Genomic DNA, 26,267 nt, shown 5'->3' with positions numbered 1-26,267 from the left:
GGACAGTCAATAAGCCTCCTTTAACAGAGAAATATTAATAGGTGCGCAGAGCACAACGAGCTTTCTAAAGGTGACAAGAGACAGAAAACTAGCAAAAATGACAAAACGAAGAAACTCTCCACTGAAGAACTTCCAGGAGGAAGTCACAGCCATAGAACTGCTCAAGGCAGATCTAGACAACATATCAGATCAAGAATTTAAAAAGCTGGTCATAAGATTAATCACTGGAGTGGAGAAAAGCATCAAAGAATCAACTGATGAGTCAAAAAAGGCTATAAGTGAGGTGAATAACAAACTGGAGGCAGCCACCTCAAGGATTGACGAGGCAGAGAGAAGAATAGGTGAATTAGAAGATATAGTTATAGCAAAAGAGGAAGCTGAAAAAAAGAGAGAGGAATTAATCCAGGAGCAGGAAAGGAGAATTCGAGATCTGAGTGATACAATCAAACGGAACAACATCCGGCTCATAGGAATTCCTGAAGAGGAAGACAGAGAGAAAGGGTCTGAAGGGATACTTGACCAAATTATAACTGAGAATTTCCCAAATCTGGGAAAAGAAATGGACATTCAAATTCAAGAGGCACAAAGAACCCCCTTAAGACATAACTTTAATCGGCCTTCAGCACGACATATCGTAGTGAAAATACTTTCTAACTATATATGCCCACCCTCCTTGTCTTAACGCCTACAGTGCTACTTACCTGTGTCTCACTTCAGCCTCTAATTATATACTAACTTTTATTCTTTGCCACTTGCTTCTTTTATAGTCCTTTGTTCTCATATATATTCTGACTCTCCTTTTTTCCTATTATTTAGTTTCCCTTACCCCCTATATCACCTAACACAGTCTGGGTTGGTTACAAGAGTGTCTTGGAGAAAATCTTTTAAATCATTTTCTTTCTGTTTTGGCAGTGTATGTGAGCACAGCAAAGAGAATCTTATGACTCCCTCCAACATGGGGGTGATCTTTGGGCCCACTCTGATGAGAGCTCAGGAGGACACTGTTGCTGCCATGATGAACATCAAATTCCAGAACATCGTGGTGGAAATCCTAATTGAGCACTTTGTCAAGGTATGCATTCCCTGTTCTCACCATCACTTCTGTAAGCATGTGACACTTTCCCCTACCCACCTTTTAGATTTGTGTCTCCATCCTTGACTCAAGTTGATAATGGAAGGAGATTCCATTATGACACAATGGTATTTAATATCATTTCTCACGCTATGAAATTCATTCATTTAGAAAATATTGCTCAATTCTATAATTATTTTATTATTAGGCACCAGGCTAGATGATATAGAAGAAGAAAACAAACTATTCATGCCTTTATGGAGTTAACAGTATTAAATGGAGATGGCCATATAAAAAAATAAAAATGATATATATAAAAGTGGTGTATGTACAGTGAAACCATAAAGAAAGAAATACTTACACTTATTTAAACCTCATTTCATTTCAAAATATTTAAGGAGGTATATTTTATATGGCATATAAAATATGAGGTACTATACATAATAATTAGGTCAAATGGAAAAGGAAAAATAAGGATAGAGACAGAAAATGAACCCAGGAATGACGCTAGACAAGAAATATTTATTGACAAGTCGTGTACACTTGTTACAGATGGCCCTTCATCTACCTCTAAGCTTTCTAGCAGCCAATGCCAACCTAGCAAAACATAATTCAATAAAAACTTTTATTCAGGGAGGGGTAGCTAATGAAACAACCACATGGTATCCACAGTTCAAATCCAAGCTCTTCCACTTACTGGCTATATTTGGTGGGAAAGAGGTTAAGCTTCTAAGACTCCACATATAAACACAGTGGCTCCAACAAAAGAGATACTTATTATTTGATTGTGGAATAGTCCAGTGATGTGTTTCAGGGCTGGTATGGTGACTTGACAGGAGTAGGAACACAGGTTCTTTCTTTCTTGTTGTTCTGCCATCTCTAAGATCCTGCTTCTTCTGCGTGGCTAAATACCTTCTATGTTATATCAGTTGAGAAGTTTGAAAGAAAGTGAAGTGAAAGATGCAGCCCTTTCCATTAAGATTATTACCTGGAACCCCATATATTACTTTTCTTTGTGTACCATTTCAGAATGTAATCCCCTGGTCACTTCTGCCTATAAGAGAATTAGAGAATTGTAGTTTTTATTTGGGACACTCATGTGCCAAGATAAGACTTTCGTTCTTTTACTAATAGAAAGATGAGAGAATATATATTGGATAACAGCTGGCATTCTCTGTTATATTATCTCTGTTACATCAAACAACATAACTTCTCTGATAGTCATGTTTTCAACTAAAATGTGAAGATGATAAAAAACCTGTACTGTGTGACAGTCACATGTCCAAGGCCATTTAGCTAATAACAGAACTGGCATTTTGTTTTGTTTATAGTTTATTGTTAAGTGAAATTCCATATAACACCCAGTGCTCTTCCCCACAAGTGCCCTCCTCCATGACCCTCACTCCACTTCCCCTTTCCCCCTCCCCTTTCAGCCCCCAGTTTGTTTTCAGTATTCAAGAGTATCTCATGATTTGCCTCCCTCCATCTCCCCAACTCTTTTCTCCCCCTTTCCCTTCCCATGGTCTTCTTTTAGGTTACTTCTGTTGGACCTATGAGTGAAATCATATGGTACCTGTCCTCCGCCTGACCTGTTTCACTTAACATGACACCCTCGAGGTCCATCCACTTTGCTACGAATGGTCATATTTTATTCTTTCTCAGTGCCATGTAGTATTCCATTGTATATATATACCACATCTTCTTGATCCATTCATCAGTTGATAGACATTTAGGCTCTTTACATGATTTGGCTATTGTTGACAGTGCCGCTATGAACATTGGGGTACATGTGCTCCTATGCATCAGCACTTCTGTATCCCTTGGGTAGCTCCCCAGCAGTGCTATTGTTGGGTCATAGGGGAGTTCTATGGATAGTTTTTGGAGGAATCTCCACACTGTTTTCCAGAGTGGCTGTACCAGATTACATTCCCACCAACAGTGTAGGAGGGTGCACGTTTCTCCACATACTCGCCAGCGTGTGTAGTCTTTTGATTTGTTCATTTTAGTCACTCTGACTGGCGTGAGGTGGTATCAGTGTGGTTTTGATTTGTGTTTCCCTGATGATGAGTGATGCTGAGCATCGTTTCATGTGTCTGTTGACCATCTGGATGTCCTCTTTGGAGAAGTGCCTATTCATGTCTCCTGCCCATTTTTCCACTGGATTATTAATTTTTCTGGTGTGGAATATAGTGTGTTCCTTGTAGATTTTGGATCCTAGCCCTCTATCCGATATGCCATTTGCAACCTCTTTTCCTATTCCGTCAGTTGCCTATTAGTTTTCTTTATTGTTTCCTTTGCCATGGAGAAGCGTTTTATCTTGATGAGGTCCCAATTATTCATTTACTCTTGATTCCCTTGCCTTAAGGGATATGTCAAGTAGGAAATTGCTGCGGTTGAGGTCAAGGAGACTGTTTCCTGCTTTCTCCTCTAGGGTTTTGATGGCTTCCTTTCTCATATTCAGGTCCTTCATCCATTTTGAGGTTATTTTTGTGTATGGTGAAAGAAAGTGCTCTAGTTTCATTCTTCTGCATGTTGCTGTTCAGTTCTCCCAGCACCACCTGCTAAAGAGGCTATCTTTTTTCCATTGGATACTCTTTCCTGCTTTGTCAAGGATTAATTGGCCATACACTTGTAGGTCCAGTTCTGGGTTCTCTATTCTATTGCATTTGTCTATGTGTCTTTTTTTGTGCCAATACATTAGTGTCTTGGTGATTATAGCTTTGTAGTAGAGGCTAAAGTCTGAGATTGTGGTGCATCCTGTTTTGGTGTTCTTCAATATTACCTTGGCTATTCAGGTTTTGTGTGTGTGCGTGTGATTCCATACGAATTTTAGGATAGTTTGTTGTAGATTTGTGAAGAATGCTGGTGCAACTTTCATTGGGATTGCTTTGAATGTGTAGATTGCTTTGGGTAATAATGACATTTTAACAATGTTTTTTCTTTTGATCCATGAGCGTGGAATGTTTTTCCATTTCTTTGTGTCTTATTCAATTTCTTTCATACGTTTTCTATAGTTTTCATCATACAGGTCTTTTACATCTTTGGTTAGGTTTTTCCTAGGTATTTTATGGTTTTTCATGCAATAGTGAATGGGATGTTTCTTCATTTCTTTTTCTGTTGCTTGATTATTTGTGTATAGAAATGCAACAAATTTCTGTACATTCATTTTGTACCCTACGACTTTGGTGAATTCATGGATCAGTTCTAGAAGGCTTCTGGTGGGGTCAATTGGGTTTTCCATGTAGAGTGTTATGTCATCTGTGAAAAGTAAAAGTTGAATTTATCTTTACCAATTCTGATGCCTTTTATTTCCTTTTGTTATCTGATTGCTGGTACCCGACTTCCAGCATGATGTTAAACAACAGTGGTGAGAGTGGACATCCTTCTTTTGTCCCTGATTTCAGGGGGAGTGCTCTCAGTTTTCCCCCATTGAGGATGATATTAGCTGTGGGCTCTTCATAAATGGCTTTTATGATGTTAAAGTAAGTTTCTTTTATCCCAACCTTCTCAAGGGTTTTTATTAAGAAAAGGAATCTGTATTTTTTCAAATGCTTTTTCTGCATCTATTGACAAGATTATATGGTTTTTATATTTTCTTGTTAACATGATATATCACATTGATGGATTTGCCAATATTGAACCAGCCCTGTATCCCAGGAATGAATCCCACTTGATCATGGTAGATAATTCTTTTTATATGCTGTGAATTTGATTTGCTAGTATCTTGTTAAGAATTTTTGCATTTGTATCCATTAAGGATATTGGCCTGTAGTTTTCTTTTATTGTTGGGTCTCTCTCTGGTTTGGGAGTCAAAGTGATGCTGGCTTCATATAATGGGTTCAGAAGTTTTCCTTCTATTTTTCTGTTTTGGACTAGATTAAGAAGAATTGGTATTAACTCAGGCTTAAATGTCTGGTAGAATTCTCATGGCAAGCCATCTGGCCCTGGCCTCTTATTCCTTGGGATGTTTTTGATAATGGATTCGATATCTTCACTAATTATGGGTCTGTTCAGATTTTCTATCTCTTTTAGTGCATGTGTGTTTAGGAATTTGTCAATTTTTTCTAAATTGTCCAGTTGGCTGGCATATAATTTTTCATAGTAATCTTGGATGATTGCTTGTATTTCTGAGGGATTGGTTGTAATAGTTCCATATTCATTCATGATTTTATCTATTTGGGTGTTCTCTCTTTTCTTTCTGGGGAGCCTGGCTAGAGGTTTATCAAATTTGCTTATTTTTTCAAAAAATCAACTTTTGTGTCCATTGATCTTTTCAACGTTTTTTTTTTTTTAGTTTTTTTGGATACCATATTCTTTATTTATGCCCTGTTCTTTATTATTTCTATTCCTCTTCTGGATTGGAGGTGCTCTTGCTGCTCCCCTTCTAGTTCCCATAGGTGCTCTGTTAGATTTTGAATTTGTGCTTTTTCCAGGTTGTTGAAATAGGTCTGGATTGCAATGTACTTTCCTCTTAGGACTGCCTTTCCTGTGTCCCAGAATTTGGATTGTTGTATTTTCTTTTTCATTTGTTTCCATATAATTTTAAATTTCTTCTCTAATTGCCTGCTGGGCCCAATCATTGTTTAGTAGGGTGGTTTTTATCCTCCACATTTTTGGAGCTTTTCCAGACTTTTTCCTGTGATTGATTTCAAGATTTATAGCATTGTGATCTGAAAATGTTCACGGTATGATCTCAATTTGTTTTTACTTATGGAGGGCTGCTTTATGCCCCAGTATACAATCTAACTTGGAGAATGTGCCATGTGCACCCAAGAAGAAAGTGAATTTCCTAACTTCAGGATGCAGAGTTCTAAATATATCTATCAATTCCATCTGTTCCAATGTGTCATTCGGGTCCATTGTTTCTTTACTGATTTTCTGTCCAGATGACATATCCATTGCTGTAAATAGAGTATCAAAATCCCCTGCAAAAAAGCAATTCTTATCAATAAGGTTGTTCCTGTTTGTGATTCTTTTATGTATGTGGGTGCTCCCTAATACAGTGCATAGATGTACATAATTGTTAGCTCTTCCTGGAGAGTTCCTGGATTTATTATATAATGTCCTTCTTCATCTTTTGCTACTGCCTTTACTTTAAAGTCCCATTTGTCTGATATAAGTATGGCTACTCCGTCTTTCTTTTTACTTCCAGTCGCATGATAGGTATTTTTCCATCCCCTTTTATTTTTATACATGAATTTTTTTTACATTTAAACCTGTTTTTCAGTATTATTTAATGTGTATTTTTTAAAATAATAGTTTATTGTCAAATTGATTTCCATATAACACCCAGTGCTTCTCCCCACAGGTGCCCCCCCCCCATGAACAACACCACCTACCCCCTTCACACTCCCCCTTCAGCCCTCAGTTAGTTTTTAGTATTCAAGAGTCTCTCATGATTTGTGTCTCTCTCTCTCCCCAACTCTCTTTCCCCCATCCCCTCCCTATGGACCTATGTTAGGTTTCTCCTGTTAGACCTATGAGTGCAAACATATGGTATCTGTCCTTCTCTATCTGACTTATTTCACTTAGCATGACACCCTCAAGGTCCATCCACTTTTGAACAAATAGCCAGATTTCATAATTTCTCATTGCCATATAGTACTCCATTGAGTATGTATACCACATCTTCTTGACCCATTCATCAGGAGATGGACATTTAGGCTCCTTTCATGATTTGACTATTGTAGAATGTGTTGCTATGAACATTGGGGTGCATGTGCTCCTACGCATCAGCATTTCTGTCTCCTTTGGGTAAATCACTAGCATTGTTATTGATGGGTCATAGGGGAGTTCTATCGATAGTTTTCTGAGGAGCCTTCACACTGTTTTCCAGAGCAGCTGCACCAGTTCACATTCCCACCAATAGTGTAGGAGGGTGCCTGTTTCTCAACATTTTAGCCTGCATCTATAGTCTCTTGATTTGTTTATTTTACCCACTCTGTCTGGTGTTAGGTGGTATCTCAGTGTGGTTTTGATTTGTATTTCCCTGATATGAGTGACCCTGGGCATCGTTTCATGTGCCTGTTGGCCATCTGGATGTCCTCTTTGGAGAAGTGTCTGTTCAGGGCTTCTGCCCATTTCTTCCCTGGATTATGTGTTTTTAGGGTATGGAGTTTAGTGAGTTTTTTTGTAGATTTTGGATACTAGCCCTTTATCCGATATGCCATTTGCAACTATCTTTTGCCATTCTGTCAGTTGCCTAAAAGTTTTTTTGACTGTTTCCTTTGCAATGCAGAAGCTTTTTATCTTGATGATGTCACAATAGTTCATTTTTGTTCTAGATTCCCTTGCCTTTGGGGATGTATCAAGTAGGAAATTGCTGCGGTTGAGGTCAAGGAAGCTGATTCCTGCATTCTCCTCTAAGGTTTTGATGGTTTCCTGTATCATATTCATGTCATTTATCCATTTTGAGTTTAATTTTGTGAATGGTATAAGAAAGTGGTCTAGAGTCATTCTTCTGCATGTTGCTGTCCAGCTCTCCCAACAGCATCAGTTGAAGAGGCTGTCTTTTACCGATTTGATACTCTTTCTTGTTCTGTCAAAGATTAATTGGCCATGCACTTGTGGATTCAGTTCTGGGCTCTGTATTCTATTCCATTGGCCTCTGTGTCTGTTTTTGTGCCAATACCATACTATCTTGATGATGACAGCTTTGTAGTAGAGGCTAAAGTCTGGGATTGTGATGCCTCCTGTTTTGGTTTTCTTCTTCAATATTACTTTGGTTATTCAGGGGTTTTTTTGTGGTTCAATACGAATTTTAAAATAGTTTGTTCTAGCTTTGGGACGAATGCTGGTGCAACTTTGATGGGGATCGCATTGAATGTGTAAATTGCTTTGAGTAATAATGACATATTAACAATGTTTATTCTTTTGATCTCTGAGCAGGGAATGTTTTTCCATTTCTTTGTGTCCTCTTTAATTTCCTTCATAAGTCTTCTATAGTTTTCAGCATACAGGTCTTTTACATCTTTGCTTAGATTTATTCCCAGGTATTTTATGTTTTTTTGTGAATGGGATCATGGTGAATGGGATCAGTTGTATGATTTCTCTTTCTGTTGCTTCATTTTCGGTGTATAAGAATGCAACCAATATCTGTACGTTGGTTTTGTACCGTGCAACATTACTGAATTAATGGATCAGTTTTAGAAGACTTCTGGTGTACTCGATCCAGTTTTCCATGTAGAGTATCATGTCCTCTGCAAAAAGTGAAATTTTGACTTCTTTGCCGATTCTGATGCCCTTTATTTCCATTTATTGTCTTATTGCTGATGTTAGGACTTCCAACAGTATGATGAACAAGAGTGGTGAGAGTGGACATCCCTGTCGTGTCCCTGATTTCAGGGGAAAAGCTCTCAGTTTTTCCCCATTGAGGATAACATTAGCTGTGGGCTTTTCATGAATGGCTTTTATGATGTTACAATAAGTTCCTTCTATCCCGACTTTCTCGAGGATTTTTTTAAGGGATGTTGTATTTTGTCAAATGCTTTTTATGTATCTATCATCAGAATCATATGGTTTTTTTCTTGTCTTTTGTTAATGTGATGACTAACATTGATGTATTTGCGAATATTGAACCAGCCTTGTAACCCAGGAATGATTCCCACTTGATCATAATGGATAATTCTTTTTATATGCTATTGAATTCGATTTGCTAGTATCTTGTTGAGTACTTTTGCATCCTTATTCATTCAGAATATTGACCTGTAGTTCTCTTATATTTTGGGGTCTCTGTCTGGCTTAGGAATGACAATGATATGTGCTTTGTAGAATGAGTCCAGAAGTCTTCCTTCCATTTCTATTTTTTGGAATAGCATGAGAAGGATCAGTGTTAACTCTGCGTTAAATGTCTGGTCGAATTCCCCTGGGAATCCATCCGGCCCTGGGCTTTTATTTGTTGGGAGATTTTTGACAACTGATTCAATTTCTTCACTGGTTATGGGTCTCTTAAGATTTTTTATTTCTTCCCATTTAAACTTTGGTAGTGGATGTGCATTTAGGAATTTGTCCATTTCTTCTAGATTGTCCAGTTTGTTGGCATATATTTTCTCATAGTAATCTCTGATGATTGCTTGTATTTCTGACTGATCTGTTGTAAAAGATCCATTTTTCTTCATGATTTTGTCTATTTGAGTGTTCTCCCTTTTCTTTCTGAAAAGCCTAGCTAGAGGATTATCAATTTTGCTTATGTTTTCAAAATCCAACTCTTGGATTTGTTCATCTTTGAATTGTTTTTATGGATTCTATCTTGTTTAATTATGCCCTGATCTTTATTATTTCTCTTCTTCTGCTGGGTTTGGGGTGCTCTTGCTGTTCCCCTTCTAGTGTCCTTAGGTGGTTTGTTAGATTTTGACTTTGTGCTTTTTCTAGTTTATTGAAATAGGCCTGGATTGCAATGAGCTTTCCTCTCAGGAATACCTTTGCTGCATCCCAGAGAGTTTGGATTGCTTTATTTTCATTTTCATTTGTTTCCATATATTTTTAAATTTCCTCTGCAATTGCCTAGTTCGCCCAGTCATTATTCAGTAGGGCAGTTTCTTGATTGCCACAGTTTTGGAGGCAGTTTTGGAAGAAGTTTCCAAACTTCTTCCTGTGGTTGATTTCAAGTTCCTTAGCATTGTGATCTGAAAATGTACGTGGTATGATCTCAATTCTTTTGTATTTATGGAGTGCTATTTTATAACACAGTATGTGATCAATCTTGGAGAATGTACCATGTGAATTGAGAAGAAAGTGAATTCCCTAGCTTCAGGATGCAGAGTTCTAAATATATCTATTAATTCCATCTGTTCCAGTGTGCCATTCCCATCCATTGTTTCTTTAGTGATTTTTTGTCCAATTGACCTATCCATTGTTGTAAGTGGGTATTAATGTCCCATGCAGTTAGCACATTTTTATCATAAGAATGCTTCTGTTTGTGATTAGTTGTTTTATGTATTTGGGAGCTCCAGAACGTGGTGCGTAGATGTATATAATTGTTAGCTCTTCCTGATATAGGGACCCTGTAATAATTATATAATGTCTCTTTCTTCCCCTTCAGGAACTCCTTTGATACAGATATTGTTTGATTGTATCACTCAGGTCTCTTATTCTCCTTCCATCCTCCTGTGTCAATTTCTATCTCTTTTTCTTGGCTTCTTCTTTTGCTATAACTGTATCTTCTAATTCACCTATTCTTTTTTCTGCTTCTTCAGTCAGTGCATTAGCAGCCTCCATCTTATTATTCATCTCATTTATAGCCTTTTTTTAACTTGTCAGAGCTATTTTGAAGGTTCCTAGTCTTTGTATCTATATCTTCTGACAGCTTCTATGCTTTTTTTAAGCACAGTGATTAATTTTATGATAATCATTCTAAATTCTTGTTGAGTTATGTTGCTTGTGTTTGTTTTGAGCAGTTCTGTCGCTGTGAATTCTTACTGGAATTTCTTTAGTGGAGAATTCTTTTGTTTCGTCATTTTGGCTAGCTTTCTGTCCCTTATCAGTTTTAAAAGCTCTTTCTTCACTATGCGCCTTTTAGTATGTCTCTATTAAAGGAGGCTCTGTGACTGTCCAGGACTTGTCATTTCAGGAGATGTTCTTTTAATGATGTCTCTCAGTTTCTCTTGTTGTGCTTGTATTTAATATATTTCCTTACTCAGTGATAATTGAGACTTTCCACTATGTGGGCTTTGGCCTATTTTTTGAGGTAGTCCTGCAAAGGAATACAGACAAAAACACAGGGAACACAAGCACGCAAATGCGCTGACAGATCTGGTAAACAAACAAACCAAATAGGAAAGGAAAAAAAGGGAGCAGGAATGAAAAGAGAGGACAGGAAAGGAGAAAGAAAAGAAAGCAAAAACAAACAAACAAACTAACTAACTAACAAAATCCGGGGGCGCAGAGACAGCCAGAGATAAAGGATAGTCTGAGAGCATAAAACCTGTGGAGGATAAAGATAAGAATGAAATAAGCAAAAAATATCTGGATGGTAAGCGATGATCTAATAAGAGCAGTGTTAAATGTTGGTCTTTTTCAAACTCTAGGGGGAAAGTGGAGAGAAGGATGAAATAGGAAAATAGAAAAGAAAAGGGAAAAATTATGGAAGCTTAAAAAATAAAAATAATTAGGATAGAAAAATTAGAAAAAAATTAAAAAATAGAAGGAAAAGAAGAATCCAGCTCTCCAGCATTGATAGGCCTGGTTCAATGTAAGTATGTCAGGTCTCTGGTTCCTCGACACATCCCCAGAGTCAAGGGAATTAAAAAAAAAATGAACTAGTGGGACTTCATCAAGATAAAAAACTTCTGCAAGGCAAAGGAAACAATTAAGAAAACTAACAGGCAACCTACAGAATGGGAAAAGATAGTGGCAAATGGCATATCAGATAAAGGGCTAGGATCCAAAATCTACAAGGAGCTCACTAAACTCCATACCCAAAAAACTAATAACCCAGTGAAAAAATGGGCAGAAGACCTGAATAGACACTTCTCCAAAGAGGACATCCAGATGGCCAACAGGCACATGAAACAATACTCAGCGTCACTCATCATAAGGGAAATACAAATCAAAACCACACTGAGATACCACCTAACACCTGTCAGAGTCACTAAAACGAACAAATCAAGAGACTATAGATGCTGGCGAGGATGTAGAGAAACAGGCACTGTCCTACATTATTGGTGGAAATGTAAACTGGTGCAGCTGCTCTGGAAAACAGTGTGGTGGCTCCTCAGAATACTATCAATAGAACTCCCCTATGACCCAGCAATAGCACTGCTAGGGATTTACCCAAAGGATACAGAAGTGCTGATGCATAAGAGCACATGTACTCCAATGTTCATAGTAGCACTTTCTACAATAGCCAAATCATGGAAAGAGACTAAATGTCTATCACTTGATGAGTGGATCAAGAAGATGTGGTGTGTATATATATATATATATATATATATATACACACACACACACACACACACACACACACACACACACAACGAAGTCCTGTATGGCAATGAGGAAGAATGAAATCTGGCCATTTGTAGCAAAGTGGATGGGCCTCGACAGTGTCATGCTAAATGAAATAAGTCAGGTAGAGAAGGACAGATACCATATGTTTGCACTCATAGGTCTATCAGGAGAAACCTAACAGAGGACTATAGGGAGAAGAAGGGGGAAAGAGAGCTGGGGAGAGAGAGGGACATGAATCATGAGAGACTATTGAATACTGAAAAGGAACCATGGACTGAAGTGGGAGGGGGAGTGAGGGAAGGGGGTAATGGTCATGGTGGTGGTCACTTGTGGGGAGAAGCACTGGGTATTATATGGAATCCAATTTGAAAATAAACTATTAAAAAATAAAGCCCAAAGTTCATTTACTGATTAATTGACTAATTGAAATTCATTCAACCAATATGTATTGCATAACTAGTATTTGCCAGGTATTATTTATTTTTTATTTTTTAAGTTTATTAATTTATTTATTTAGAGAATGAACACATGCAAGTGAGGGAGAGGCAGAGAGAGAAGAGGAGGTAGAATCCCAGGCAGGCCCTATGCTGTCAGCATAGAGCCCAACATGGAGCTTGAATTCATGATCTATGAAATCATGACCTGAGCCAAAATCAAGAATTGGATGTTTAACCAACTGAGCCACCTAAACACCCCTGCCAGGTACTATTTTAGGCCTTGGAGATACAACCCTCATGGGATTTACATTCTAAAAGAAGTAGAAAAACAGTATTCAAAATAAGTAAAATACATAGTATGTTAGATGATAATGGGCAGTAAGAAGAATAGTAAAGCAGACCAGGGGATTAGGAAGAGTTGGCAAGTGGTTTTCCAATTTTAAATACTGGATGACCTCACTGAGAAGACAGCTTTTGAGCAGAGATCTGTAGGAAATAAAGGACTGATAATCATTCATATATTTGAGGGAAAAGCATTTTAGTCTGAGGAAGAAGTTTGCCTATAATATTCAAAGTACAAAAAGGAGGCCTGATTAGCTAGAAAGGATTAACAACAAGAACAACAACAAAAAAACCCCAAGAAGATGGATTCAGAGGATTCAGAAAGAAAATAGTTGGGGAAAGCTTAGTAGCTTCCATAGGTCCTTAGAATTGGAAGCACTTTGTGACTTTGCTGTATCTGAGTAAGATAGAAGGAAATTTTTGACCAGAGAAGTAACAAAATTTGACTTATGTTTAAAAGGACTATTCTGGGTAATGTATGGATATAAGGGTAGAAGGAAGAAAACTAATTAGGAAGCTGTTTCAGTATTACAATAAAAAAAAAGGGTTGCATCTTGGGGCGCCTGCATGGCTTAGTCAGTTAAGTGTCTGACTTCAGCTCAGGTCATGATCTCATGGTTTGTGAGTTCGAACCCCGTGTTGAGCACTGTGCTGACAACTCAGAGCCTCGAGCCTCCTTCAGATTCTGTGTCTCCCCCTCTTTCTGCCCTTCCCATGCTCATGTTCTGTCTCTCACAGTCTCTGAATAATAAAAGTGTCAAAAAAATTTTTTAAATGGTTGTATCTTGCATGAGGGTAGCAATACTGGAGAAGGCAAGAAGTGGTCAGATTCAAAAAATATTTTGAAGTCAGAGCCAACAGGATTTGCTGACATATCACATGTGAAATGTACGAGAAAGAGAGGAGTCATGGGTGACTTCAAGTTTTTCTTTCTTCTAATATGAGCATTAGAAGGATGAAGTTGCCATTTACTGAGATACGTAAGGGTGAGGGAGAGGAGGAGTTCAGTTTAGGATGAGTTAAGATAGATATGCCTGTGAAACATCTGAGGTCAGAGAAGAAGACAGGTTTAGAGTAAAAGAGTTGATCTCAATCGCTTAGAGATGGTGTTTAAGACAATGTGAATGAATATTCTTGCCTAAGGAATATCTGTAGTGGGAGAATAAAGGTTAGATGAAGTATTGAAATCTAAGGAGTACCAATGTTTGAGGTGTCAATAGAAGGAATTACAAAACAGATTGAGAGGGAATTGTCAGTGACAGAAGTAGGAGATAGGGGAGCCACAGACCACTGGAAAGGAGAGAATCTCAGGAAGGAAAGAATGGACAGCAGTCCCAATTTATCAAGACATGTCATGTAGGACAAGAACTGAAAAGTATCTACTGCTATAAATGTTAATTTTCTTAAATATAAGCAAAAGACTCACATGACAAAAAATACCATATAGAAAGAATAAAACACACATACATTATATATATAAAATCAATCACAAGAATACTCTGAAATAATGTAGGGAAGAAGGCAGACCAGACTGGCAAGGAACCTTAGGATCTGAGGTCACCTGGATTTTGTTTTTGCCTCATATCCTCCAGATTCAGTAATGTAGAAGCTGAAAACCAACAGGGGAAGCAAAAAAAAAAAAAAAAAAGGTATCAACAAAAGCGTACTCTCTCTAGACAAAGGACTTGGAAAGGGACAGCCGCACAACTCAGCCAATTTTTAGATAATAACATCTCTATTTCAGCAAAATAGCACAGAAAAACTGTGGCCTGACTCCCATCCCTTCCAGCAAAGACTGAGCAGGGAAGCTAGTCTTCTACATTTGCCAGTCTGTAACAAAGCACTTGAGCCTCCCTCCCTCCCCAAACTCCATGTGGTAGTGTCAAGAAGGCCAAGAGAGGAACCAGAATTTCATTCTCACCTGGTGGTAACGAGACACCTTCCCACACTCCCAATGGTGTCAGTGGGGAACACATGAAGCACCTGTATAGCCATGCCTATTTGGCACTGGAGTAGCATCAGAGAAGGCCTTGTAGAAATACAGAACTTTAACCACCACTCAGTGGAAATACAGCTACCAAACTGTAGTGTCAGTGTAGAGGAGACCAGTTAGGGAAGAATAATGAGATGCCCCTCCCCCTCCAGCCAGCGAGGTATCAGCAGAGGTCGAAGTGAAAAGTCTGAACTCATACCTATCAGCAATAAGTTCTTCCCTTCCATTGGGATGTCAATAAAGGCCAAGTGGAAAACCTGGACTTTTACTCTGTTGTGATAATAACGAGGCAGTGCTCCTCCTCCCCTATAGTGCCAGTGTCAGAGGAGGCTGGTTAAAACAGAAGATACAAGTAAGAACAAGAGTCACATAATACTCTAAATCTGCAGGCTTCAGTTGAAAATCATTTGTCAAAATAATACCAAGAACCAGGAAGATCACAACAGGAATGAGAAAAATCATCAATGGATATAAGCCTCAGGATGACACAGATGCTAATTATCTGACAGAAAATTTAAAGCAGCCATTATAAAAACGCTCTCATGAACCATTAGGAATACATTTGAAAGAAAAAATGTAGAGATTGTCAGCAAAGTAATAAAAGGTTTCTGCAAAGAAATACAGATTCAGCAAATAAATAGAGGATATAAAAATGGTATAAAAGATATAAAAAAGAACCAAGTGAAAATTATAGAAATGAAAAATACAATAAGCGATACTTTAAAATCCAGGGGGGGGGGTGGTGGTAATGGAGGAGGGCACTTGTGGGGAAGAGCACTGGATGTTATATGGAAACCAATTTGACAATAAACTATTTAAAAAAGACAAACAAACAGACAAAAAGAACAATATATTCATTATAAGAATCACAGGAGAAGAGAATAAGAAAAGGAAAGAAAATATTTTTAAAACCATAATGGCTTAAAACTTCCCGAACATGAGGGAGGATATCATGAGGAATGGATATCAGAGTAATGATGCCCAAAGGCCCCAAACAGATTGAACCCCAAAACAGTTACAGGGAGACATAATAATTGTCAAAAGGCAAAGGCAAAGAACTTTGAAAGCGGCAAGAGTAACACCCCACGTACAAGGGACCTCCTCTCCTATGACTATGGACAGATTTCTCAACAGAAACTTTTCAGCCAGGAGAGAGTGGGGTGATATATTCAAACTATTGAAGGAGAAACAAAATCTGTCAACTAACTATAGTATAGCTGACAAAGCAGTCTTCCAGAAATGAATGAGACGTAAAGTCTTCCTCAAACTAATAGAAGGAAAAGGAGTTCATCATCATGACACCCAAGTTACAAGAAATACTAAAGGTAGTTCTTCAAGGAGAAATAAAATGCTAACTGACATCAAAACCATATGAATGTATAGAGAACTAACTGGTAATGGTAAATATACAGTCAAAATCAGATTCTCTAGTATTGTAATTGTATTCTCAAGTATTTAATTCATTTACAACTCTAACTTAAAAGTTAAAAAATAAATATTAAAAATAGCCCAAAAAAATCCAATGGATGGGCTTAACAATAGAATGGAGAAGACAGGGGTAAGAAACTAAGGGGTATATGAGTGGCTCAGTTGGTTAAGTGTCTGATTCTTCTCCTGATTTTTCAACTCAGGTCATGATCTCATTCATGGTCATGAGATTGAGCTCCACATCAGGATCCATGCCCAGTGTGGAGATTCTCTCTCTCTCTCTCTCTCTCTCTCTCTCTCTCTCTCTCTCTCTCTCTCTCTCTCTCTCTCTCTCTCTTTCTCTCACTCTCTCCAAAAGTGAGAGAAAGAAAGAATCTGAACTGTTAGAATAACAGAATCCAAACAACAAAAGACTAAGGTTAGAGCAACAGAAGACTAAGAATATTTAGCCAGCAATACTATCATTAAAAAATGGCTAAAGAGAGTTCTCTAAAAAAAAAAGACACAATAAAAGAAGGAATCTTAGAATATCAGGAAGGAAAAGTGAACAACAGAAAAAGCAAAAACATGGGTAAATTTCATAGATTTTCCTTTTCCTCTTGAGTTTTATCAGTTATGTTTGATGGTTAAAGCAATTTTTCCAGCTTTATTGAAATAAAACAAAATTTACAGTATGATCTGATGTGATTCTAAATGTATGTGAAAAAAGTGTTTAAGACAACTGTTCTATAAGAGAGGGAGCATAAAGAACATCAAAGGAGGTAAGGTTTGTACACTTCACCAAATAAGTAAAATATTGACACCAGTAACCTGTGAAGAGTATATATGTCTTCCTAATGCAACCACTAAAAATCTATACAAAGAGGTACACTCAGTAACGCTATAGATATACTGGAATTCTAAAAAGTGTTTAAGAAGAGAACAATCCTAAATGTTTATGTAATAACAACAAAACTTCAAATTACATGAAACAAAAATTTGTAGAGCTGAAAGGAAAAATAGAAAAATTCACAATTATGCTTGAAGTCTTTAACACCCCTATCTCAACAACTGAAAGAGCAACTAGATAGAGTATCAGAAAATATTTAGAAGAATTCGAGAACACTATCAACCAACAGGATTTATACAATGCTCCAACCACCAACAGCAGAATACACATTATTTTCATGTAGCCATGGAACACATACCAAGATAGACCATATCCTAGGTCATAAAATAAACCAAAAACGTGAAAAAATAAAATTATTCATGGTGTTTCCTTTGACCACAATTGAATCTAACGAAAAATCAGTAACAGAAGAGCAACATAAACTTGGAAGAAAAAATGGCAAGATTGAAGAACACAGCTTCCCTATCTTCCAACATTATCAATAACTGGATAGAATTCTGTGAAAAAAATAGCTCTAGGAGAGCTTTAGAGTTCACTTAGGAAGTTTTAACAACACAATGGAACTTTAAAAACTGAGAACAATTGTACAAGAAGAGAAAGAAAACTAACTTCATTTTGCCTACATCATCCCATTCTACAAAATGGTGTTGTTCAATGCCAACAAGGAACTTCCCAGCTAGAGAAACTTCCCCTCACCAGGAAAGGAAGAATGACCTGAGCAACTGACTTCTCCATCCTCTCAGAGCACTATGAAGATCCATCTTCAATCTGAACCCACTCAACTTAGCAAAGCTGAGATGTATACAGCTGGCTAGGAACAAGAAATAAAAGCAGAGGCTATTCACAATTGTACCAAAACCCATAAGATATCTGGGAATAAACCTGACCAAAGAAGTAAAGATTGGTATGCTGAAAACTATAGAAAGATTATTGAAAGACATTGAAGAAGGCACAAAGAAAAGGAAGAACATTCCATGCTCATGGATTGAAAGAAAAAATACTGTTAAAATGTCTATAGTACCCAAAACAATCTGCATATTCAATGCAATCCTTATCAAAATAACACCAGTATTCTTCACAGAGCTAGAACAAGCAATTCTATAATTTATGTGGAACCAGAAAAGATCCTGAATGCCCAAACTAATGTTGAAAAAGAAAACCAAAGCTGGAGGCATCATAGTACCTGACTTCAAGCTGTATTACAAAGCTATAATCCTCAAAACAGTGTGGTACTGGCACAAAAACAGACATATAGATCAGTGGAACAGGATGTTGAACCGAGAAATGGACCCACAAATATATGGCCATCTAATCTTTGACAAAGCAGAAAAGAGTGTCTCTTTAGCAAATGGTGTTGGCAAAACTGGACAGAGGCATGCAGAAGGATGAAACTGGACCACTTTCTTACACCACATGCAAAAATAATTCCAAATGGATGAAAGACATAAACGTAAGATAGGAAGCTGTCAAAATACTAGAGGAAAAAAAGAGAGAGAGCAACCTCTTTGACTTCGGCTACAGCAATTTCTTGTTAAACATGTGTCTGAAGGCAAGGGAAACAAAAGCAAAAAGTGAATTATTGGGACGTCATCAAGATAAAAATCTTCATCAAGATAAAAACAGTGATTGCTTCTCGGCCTTTTGGCTAAGATCAAGTGAAGATAAAAACAGTGAAGGAGGGTCACCTGGGTGGCTCAGTCGGTTAAACATCTGCCTTCGGCTCAGGTCATGATCTCACAGTTCCTGGGTTCGAGCCCTGCATTGGGCTCTGTGTGACAGCTAGCTAAGAGCCTGGAGCCTGCTTCAGATTCTGTGTCTCCCTCCCTCTCTGACCCACCCTGCACACACGGGCTCTCTCTCTGTCTCTCAAAAATAAATTTAAAAATAAACATTAAAAAAAGAAAACTATTAAGAAAAAACAGTGAAGGAAACAATCAACAGAACTAGAAGGCAACTGACAGAATCAGAGAAAATATTTGCAAATGACATATTGGATAAAGGATTAGTATCCAAAATCTCTAAAGAACTTATCAAATTCAGCACCCAAAAAACTAAATACTCCAGTGAAGAAATGGGCAGAAGACATGAATAGACATTTTTTCAAGGAAGACAGCCTAATGGTTAACAGACACATGAAAAGTGCTCAACAGCACATGAAATACAAATCGAAACCACAATGATATGTCACCTCACACCTGTCAGAATGGCTAAAATTAACAACTCAGGAAACAACAGATGTTGTTGAGGATACAGAGAGGTGCTTTGCACTGTTCGTGGGAATGGTAACTGGTGCAGCCACTCTGGAAAACTGGTGCAGCCACTCTGGAAAACAGTATGGAGATTCCTCAAAAATTCAAAATAGAACTTACTTTAAGACCCAGCAATTGCAATAGTAGGTATTTATCCGAAAGTTGCAAAAATGCTGATTCAAAGGGGCAGTGCACCCCAATGTTTATAGCAGCACTATCAACAATAGCCAAATCATGGAAAGAAGCCAAATGTCCATCAACTGATGAATGAATAAAGAAGATGTGGTGTATATGTATATATGCGCACGCGCACACACACACACACACATGCACACCACAAAGTGGAATCCTATACAGCAATCAAAAAGAATGAAATCTTGACACTTTCAACAACATGGATTAACCAGATTGTAAGTCAGAGAAAGACAATTATCATATGATTTCACTCAATTTGGAACTTAGGAAACCAAAGAGATGAACATAGGGGAAGGAAAGGAAATATAAACACAAGAGATGGAAGCAAACCAAAAGAGACTCTTAAATAGAACAAACAGGGTCGCTGGAGTAGAGGTGGGTAGGAGATATGAGCTAAATGGCTGATGAGCATTAAGGAGGGCACTTGTTGGGATGAGCACTGGGTGTTATAAGTAAGTGATGAATCACTGGGTTCTACTGAAATCAATGCCACACTGTGTATTAAACAACCTAAATTTAAATAAGTAAATAAATTTTTAGAAAATCATACATGTTAGCAGATAGAACTCACCAAATGTGTGTGTGTGTGTGTGTGTGTGTGTGTGTGTGTGTGTTTGTACATAATTGCCAAGTGGGATTTATTCCAAGAATGTAAGGTGCCTAAATTGATTTGAAAATCAATCAATATGATCTACCATATTAAAAGCTAAAGAAGCAAAATCACACGAACATACCTATTTATGCAGAGAAAGTATTTGAAGAAATCAACATACATTCACCAAAAAAAAACACAAGCAAAAACACATCAAATTAAGAATAGAGATAATGACCTGAACATGGTAAAGAACATCTACAAAAATAAATAAATAAATAAATAAATAAACAAACAAACTCTATAATATCAGACTTTTTGCTGAAATATTGAATGCTTTATTCTTAAAAGTGAGAATAACATAAGACCACTTTTTCTCACCACTACTGTTCAACATAGTAATGAAATTTCTACCCAGTGCAATTTCACAAGAAAAGGAGATAAAACACATATAGGTGAGAACAGAAAAAATATAGCATTCTCTATTTGCTGATGGAATGATTGTCTACCTAGAAAATCACAAGGGAACTTCCTACAAACTAATAAAGGAATTTATCAAGGTTACAGGGTAGAAGGCCAACATGCAAAAAATCAATTGCATTTTTTTTATATACTAGCAATGAATGTGTGGAAAATCAATTAAAAATACAATCCATTTTGCAAACTCTCAAAGCAAGTGAAATACTTAGGTGTAAGCCTAATAAAACATTTATAGCATTTATATGCTGCAAAATACAGAATGCTCATGAAAAAAATCAAAGAAAATGTAAGTAGATTGAAAGGCATCCTGTGTAGACTAGAAGACTCACTATAATGAAGATATCCATTCTTTCCAAATTGATATATGTTTGAGGTATTTTATATCAAAATCTCAGCAAGATGTTTCATCTATAAATATTATACTAAAATATATGTGGAAAAACAAAGAAACCAGCAAAGCTAACACAGTTTTGAAAATAAGAATTAATTGGGAGATATTATTAATTCTTACTATGTTGCTGCGGTAATCAAGACACTGTGAGATTGGCAGATAGATAAACACATAGATCAATGGAAGAGAATAGAGAATCCACATATAGTTTTACAAAGTACAGCCATATTGTTTTTGACAAAGGTACAAAAGTATTTCAAAGGAGAAAGGATAGTCTTTTTAACAAGTGGTTGCAATTGCATAGCTATTGGCAACAAAAGTGAACTTCATCCTAAACCTCACATATTATACAAAAATCAACTCAAAGTGTTTATACATTTATATGTAAAACCTTACAGCTTTTATAAGATACATGGGAGAAAATCTTTGGTACCTATTGAATCTTATTGAAGACTTTTAGACATGACAACAAAAGCACAAGCCAATAAATAAAGAAATCAATAAATTAGACTTCATAAAAAGTAAAAACTTTTGCTCTGTGAATGACCTTTTATTAAAAAGATGAAAAAAAATACGCTACCAATTTTCAAAAATATTTGCAAACCACATATTTGAGAAAGGACTCATATCTGGAATACATAGAGAACTCTCAAAACTCAATAGTAAAAATCAAACAACCCAATTAGAAAATGAGCAAAAGACATGAAAAGGATGTATGGTTGACAAATAAGCACATGAAAGGCTGTTTAAGATCATGAGGAATTGGGGAAATGCAAATTAATATCACAGCAAGATATTACTACATACCTATTCGAACGATTAAAAATAGTGATAGCACCAAATGCTGATCAGAGTAAACAGAAAATGGATCACTCATACACTTCTAGTGGAAACATAAAAATGGTATAGGTACTCTAAAAAGGTCTTGCACGTTATTAAAAAGAAAACTAAACATGCACTTACTATATAAATCATCATTTACACTCCTGGGCATTTATCCCAGAGAAATAATAACATGTCCACACAAAACCTCTACAGGTATGTTAATAGAAGCTTTATTTGTAATAACCAAAAACTGTATACAATGTTGATATTCTTCAGTTGGTGAATGGTTGAACAAATTGCAGTAATTCATACAATGGAATACTACTCAAAAATAAGGTGTGAATTTTTTCTATTTCTAATAGTTTATTGTCAAATTGGTTTCCATACAACACCCAGTGATCTTCCCCACAAGTGGCCTCCTTCATCACCACCACCTCTTTTCCCCCCTCCCCTTCCCCTTCAACCCTCAGTTCATATTCAGCATTCAATAGTCTCTCACGTTTTGCATCCCTCTGTCTCCCCAACTCTCTTTCCCTCTTCCCCTCCCCCTGGTCCTCCATTAGGTTTCTCCTGTTTTCCTGTTAGACCTAGGAGTGCAAACATATGGTATCTGTCCTTCTCTGCCTGAATTATTTCGCTTAGCATTACACCCTCAAGGTCCATCCACTTTCCTACAAATGGCCATATTTATTCTTTCTCATTGCCATGTAGTACTCCATTGTGTATATATACCACATCTTCCTGATCCACCGATCAGGTGATGGACAAATAGACTTTTTCCATGTTTTGGCTACTGTTGACATTGCTACTATGAACATTGGGGTACATGTGCTCCTATGTATCAGCCCTTCTGTATCTCTTGGGTAAATCCCTAGCAGTGCTATTTCTGGGTCATAAGGGAGTTCTATGGATAGTTTTTTGAGGAGCCTCCACAGTATTTTCCAGAGCGGCTGCACCAGTTTACATTCCCACCAACAGTGTAGGAGAGTGCCCATCTCTCCACACCTTCGCCACCATCTATAAACTCTTGATTTGTTAATTTTAGCCGCTCTGACTGGTGTGAGGTGGTATCTCAGTGTGGTTTTGATTTGTGTTTCCCTGATGATGAGTGATGTTGAGCATCATTTCATGTGCCTGTAGGCCATCTGGATGTCCTCTTTGGAGAAGTGTCTGTTCATGCCTTCTGCCCATTTCTTCACTGGGTTATTTGTTTTCTGGGTGTGGAGTTTGGTGAGTTCCCTGTAGATTTTAGATATTAGCCCTTTATCTAATATGTCATTTGCAACGATCTATTCCCATTCTGTCGGTTGCCTATTAGTTTTCTTGATTGTTTCCTTTGCAGTGCAGAAGCTTTTTTTCTTGATGAAGTCCCAAGAGTTCAGTTTTGCTTTTATTTCCCTTGCCTTTGGTGATGTGTCAAGTAGGAAATTGCTGCGGTGGAGGTCTAGGAGGTTTTTTGCTCCTTTCTCCTCGAGGGTTTGATGGTTTCCTGTCTCACATTCAGATCCTTAGCCATTTTGAGTTAATTCTTGTGTATGCTGTAAGAAAGTGGTCTAGTTTCATTCTTCTGCATGTTTCTGTCCAGTTTTTCCAACACCACCGTCTAAAGAGGCAGTCTTTTTTCCATTGGATACTCTTTCCTGCTTTGTCAAAAATTAATTGGCCATACATTTGTAGGCTCAATTCTGGGTTCTCTGTTCTATTCCATTGGCCTCTGTGTCTGTTTTTGTGCCAATACCATACTGTCTTGATGATGACAGCTTTGTAGTAGAGGCTAAAGTCTGGGATTCTGATGCCTCCTGTTTTGTTTTTTCTCTTCAATATTACATTGGCTATTCGCAGTTTTTTGTGGTTCCATACGAATTTGAGGATAGCTTATTCTAGCTTTGAGAAGAATATTGGTGCAATTTTGATGGTGATTGCATTGGATGTGTAGATTGCTTTGGGTAGGAATGATATTTTCACCATGTTTATTCTGCCGATCCATGAACAGGGAATGTTTTTCCATTTCTTGGTGTCTTCTTCAATCTCTCTCATAAGTTTTCTATAGTTTCATCATATAGGTCTTTTACATCCTTGGTTAAGTTTACTCCTAGGTTTTTGATGTTTTTTTGTGCAATTATGAATGGGATCAGTTTCTTGCTTTCTCTTTCTGCTGCTTCATTTTTGGTGTATAGGAATGCAAAAGATTTCTGTACATTGATTTTGTACCCTGCAACTTTACTGAATTCATTCATCAGTTCTAGAAGGCTTCTGGTGGAGTCTGCCGAGTTTTCCGTGTAGAGTATCATGTTATCTGCGAAAAGTGAAAGTTTGACTTCTTCTTTGCCAATTCTGATGCCTTTTACTTCCTTTTGTTGTCTGATTGCTGATGCTAGGACTTCCAGCACTATATTAAAGAACAGTGGTGAGAGTGGACACCCCTCTTGTGTTTCTGATCTTAGGGGGAAAGCTCTCAGTTTTTCCCCATTGAGGATGACATTCACTCTGGGCTTCTCATAAACTGCTTTTATAAAGTTTAGATAAGTTCCTTCTATTCCAACTTTCTCAAGGGTTTTTATTAAGAAAGGGGGCTATATTTTGTCAAATGCTTTTTCTGCATCTCTTGACAGGATCATATGGTTTTTATCCTTTCTTTTGTTAATGTGATGGGTCACATTGATGGATTTGCAAATATTGAACCAGCCCTGTAACCCAGGAATGAATCCCACTTGATCATGATGGATAATTCTTTTTATGTGCTGTTGAATTCGATTTGCTAGTATCTTGTTGACTATTATTGCATCTGTATTCATTAAGGATATTGGTCTGTATTTCTCTTTTTTGGCTGGGTCTGTCTGGTTTGGGTATCAAGGTGATGCTGGCTTCGTAGAATGAGTTTGGAAGTTTTCCTTCTATTTCTATTTTTTGGAATAGTATGAGCTCTGCTTTAAATGTCTGGTAGAATTCTCCTGGGAAGCCATCAGTCCCTGGGCTCTTATTCATTGAGAGATTTTTGATAATAGATTCAATTTCTTCACTGGTTATCGGTCTATTCATGCTTTCTATCTCTTCCCTTTTGAATTTTGGCAGTGCATGTATATTTAGGAATTTTTCCATTTCTTCTGTGCTCTCCAGTTTGTTGGCATATAATTTTCATAATAATGTCTGATCGTTGCTTGTATTTCTAAGGGATTGGTTGTAATAGATCCTTGTCCATTCATGATTTTGTCTATCTGGTTGCTTTCTCTTTTCTTTCTGAGGAGCCTAGCTAGAGGTTTATTGATTTTGTTTATTTTTTCAAAAAACCAACTCATGGTTTCATTGATCTGCTCAACTGTTCTTTTGGATTCTATATTGTTTATTTCTGCCCTGATCTTTATTATTTCTTTTCTTCTGCTGGGTTTGGGGTGCTCTTGCTGCTTCCCTTCTAGTTCTAGTAGGTGCTCTGTTAAATTTTGAATTTGCGCTTTTTCTAGTTTTTGAGATTGGCTTGGATTGCAATATACTTTCCTCTTAGGACTGCCTTTTCTGTATCCCAGAGATTTTGGATTGTTTTGTTTTCATTTTCATTGGTTTCCATATATTTTTTAGTTCCTTCTCTAATTGCCTGATTAACCCATTCATCCTTTAGTAGAGTGGTTTTTAACCTCTACATTTTTGGAGGTTTTCCAGACTTTTTCCTGTGGTTCATTTCAGGTTTCATAGCATTGTGATATGAAAGTGTGCATGGTATGATCTCTATTCGTTTATACTAATGGAGGGCTGCTTTATGCCCCAGTATGTGGTCTATCTTGGAGAATGTGCCATGTGCACTCTAAAAGAAGGTGAACTTCCTAGCTTCAGGATGCAGAGTTCTACATATATCTATCAGTTCCATCTGTTCCAATGTGTCGTTCAGGTCCATTGTTTCCTTAGTGGTTTTCTGCCTGGTTGATCTATCCATTGCTGTCAGTGGAGTATTAAAGTCCCCTGCAATAAGCAAATTCTTGTCAATAAGATTGTTTCTTTCTGTGAGTATTTTATGTATTTGGGTGCTCAGGAATGTGGTGCATAGATATTTATAATTGTTAGCTCTTCCTGATGGAGAGACTCTGTAATTACTATATAATGTCCTTCTTCATTTCTTGTTACTGCCTTTACTTTACAGTCAAGTTTTTCTGATATAAGTATGGCTACTCTGGCTTTCTTTTTTCCCGATCCCTTTTCTTTAACCTGAAAGTGTCTTCATGTCGAAAATGCATCTCTTGTAGACAGCAAATAGATGGGTTTTGGTTTTTTATCCATTCTGCTAGCCTGTGTCATTTGGTTGGAGCATTTAGTTCATTTACATTCAGTGTTCTTATTGAAATATATCGTTTAGAGTCATTGTGTTCTCCCTAGAGTTCATGTTTATAGTGGTGTCTTTGGTACCTTGTATTCTTTCAAACATTTCCCTCATAGAGGCC

General features: G+C 37.2%; 1 protein-coding gene across 1 annotated transcript in view; it reads left to right on the top strand.

Annotated features, from left to right (window-relative positions):
• OPHN1 (oligophrenin 1) overlaps positions 1 to 26,267 on the top strand; it is a 511,411-nt gene that overhangs the window by 387,486 nt on the left and 97,658 nt on the right. The window contains 1 exon segment of the mRNA XM_029930777.1: positions 913 to 1,072. Coding sequence (XP_029786637.1) covers positions 913 to 1,072 — 160 coding nt within the window.

Source organism: Suricata suricatta, chromosome X (genome assembly GCF_006229205.1).
Source record: "Suricata suricatta isolate VVHF042 chromosome X, meerkat_22Aug2017_6uvM2_HiC, whole genome shotgun sequence".
In the NCBI taxonomy this organism is placed as follows: domain Eukaryota; kingdom Metazoa; phylum Chordata; class Mammalia; order Carnivora; family Herpestidae; genus Suricata; species Suricata suricatta.
This window is presented reverse-complemented; position numbering and strand designations above follow the sequence as displayed.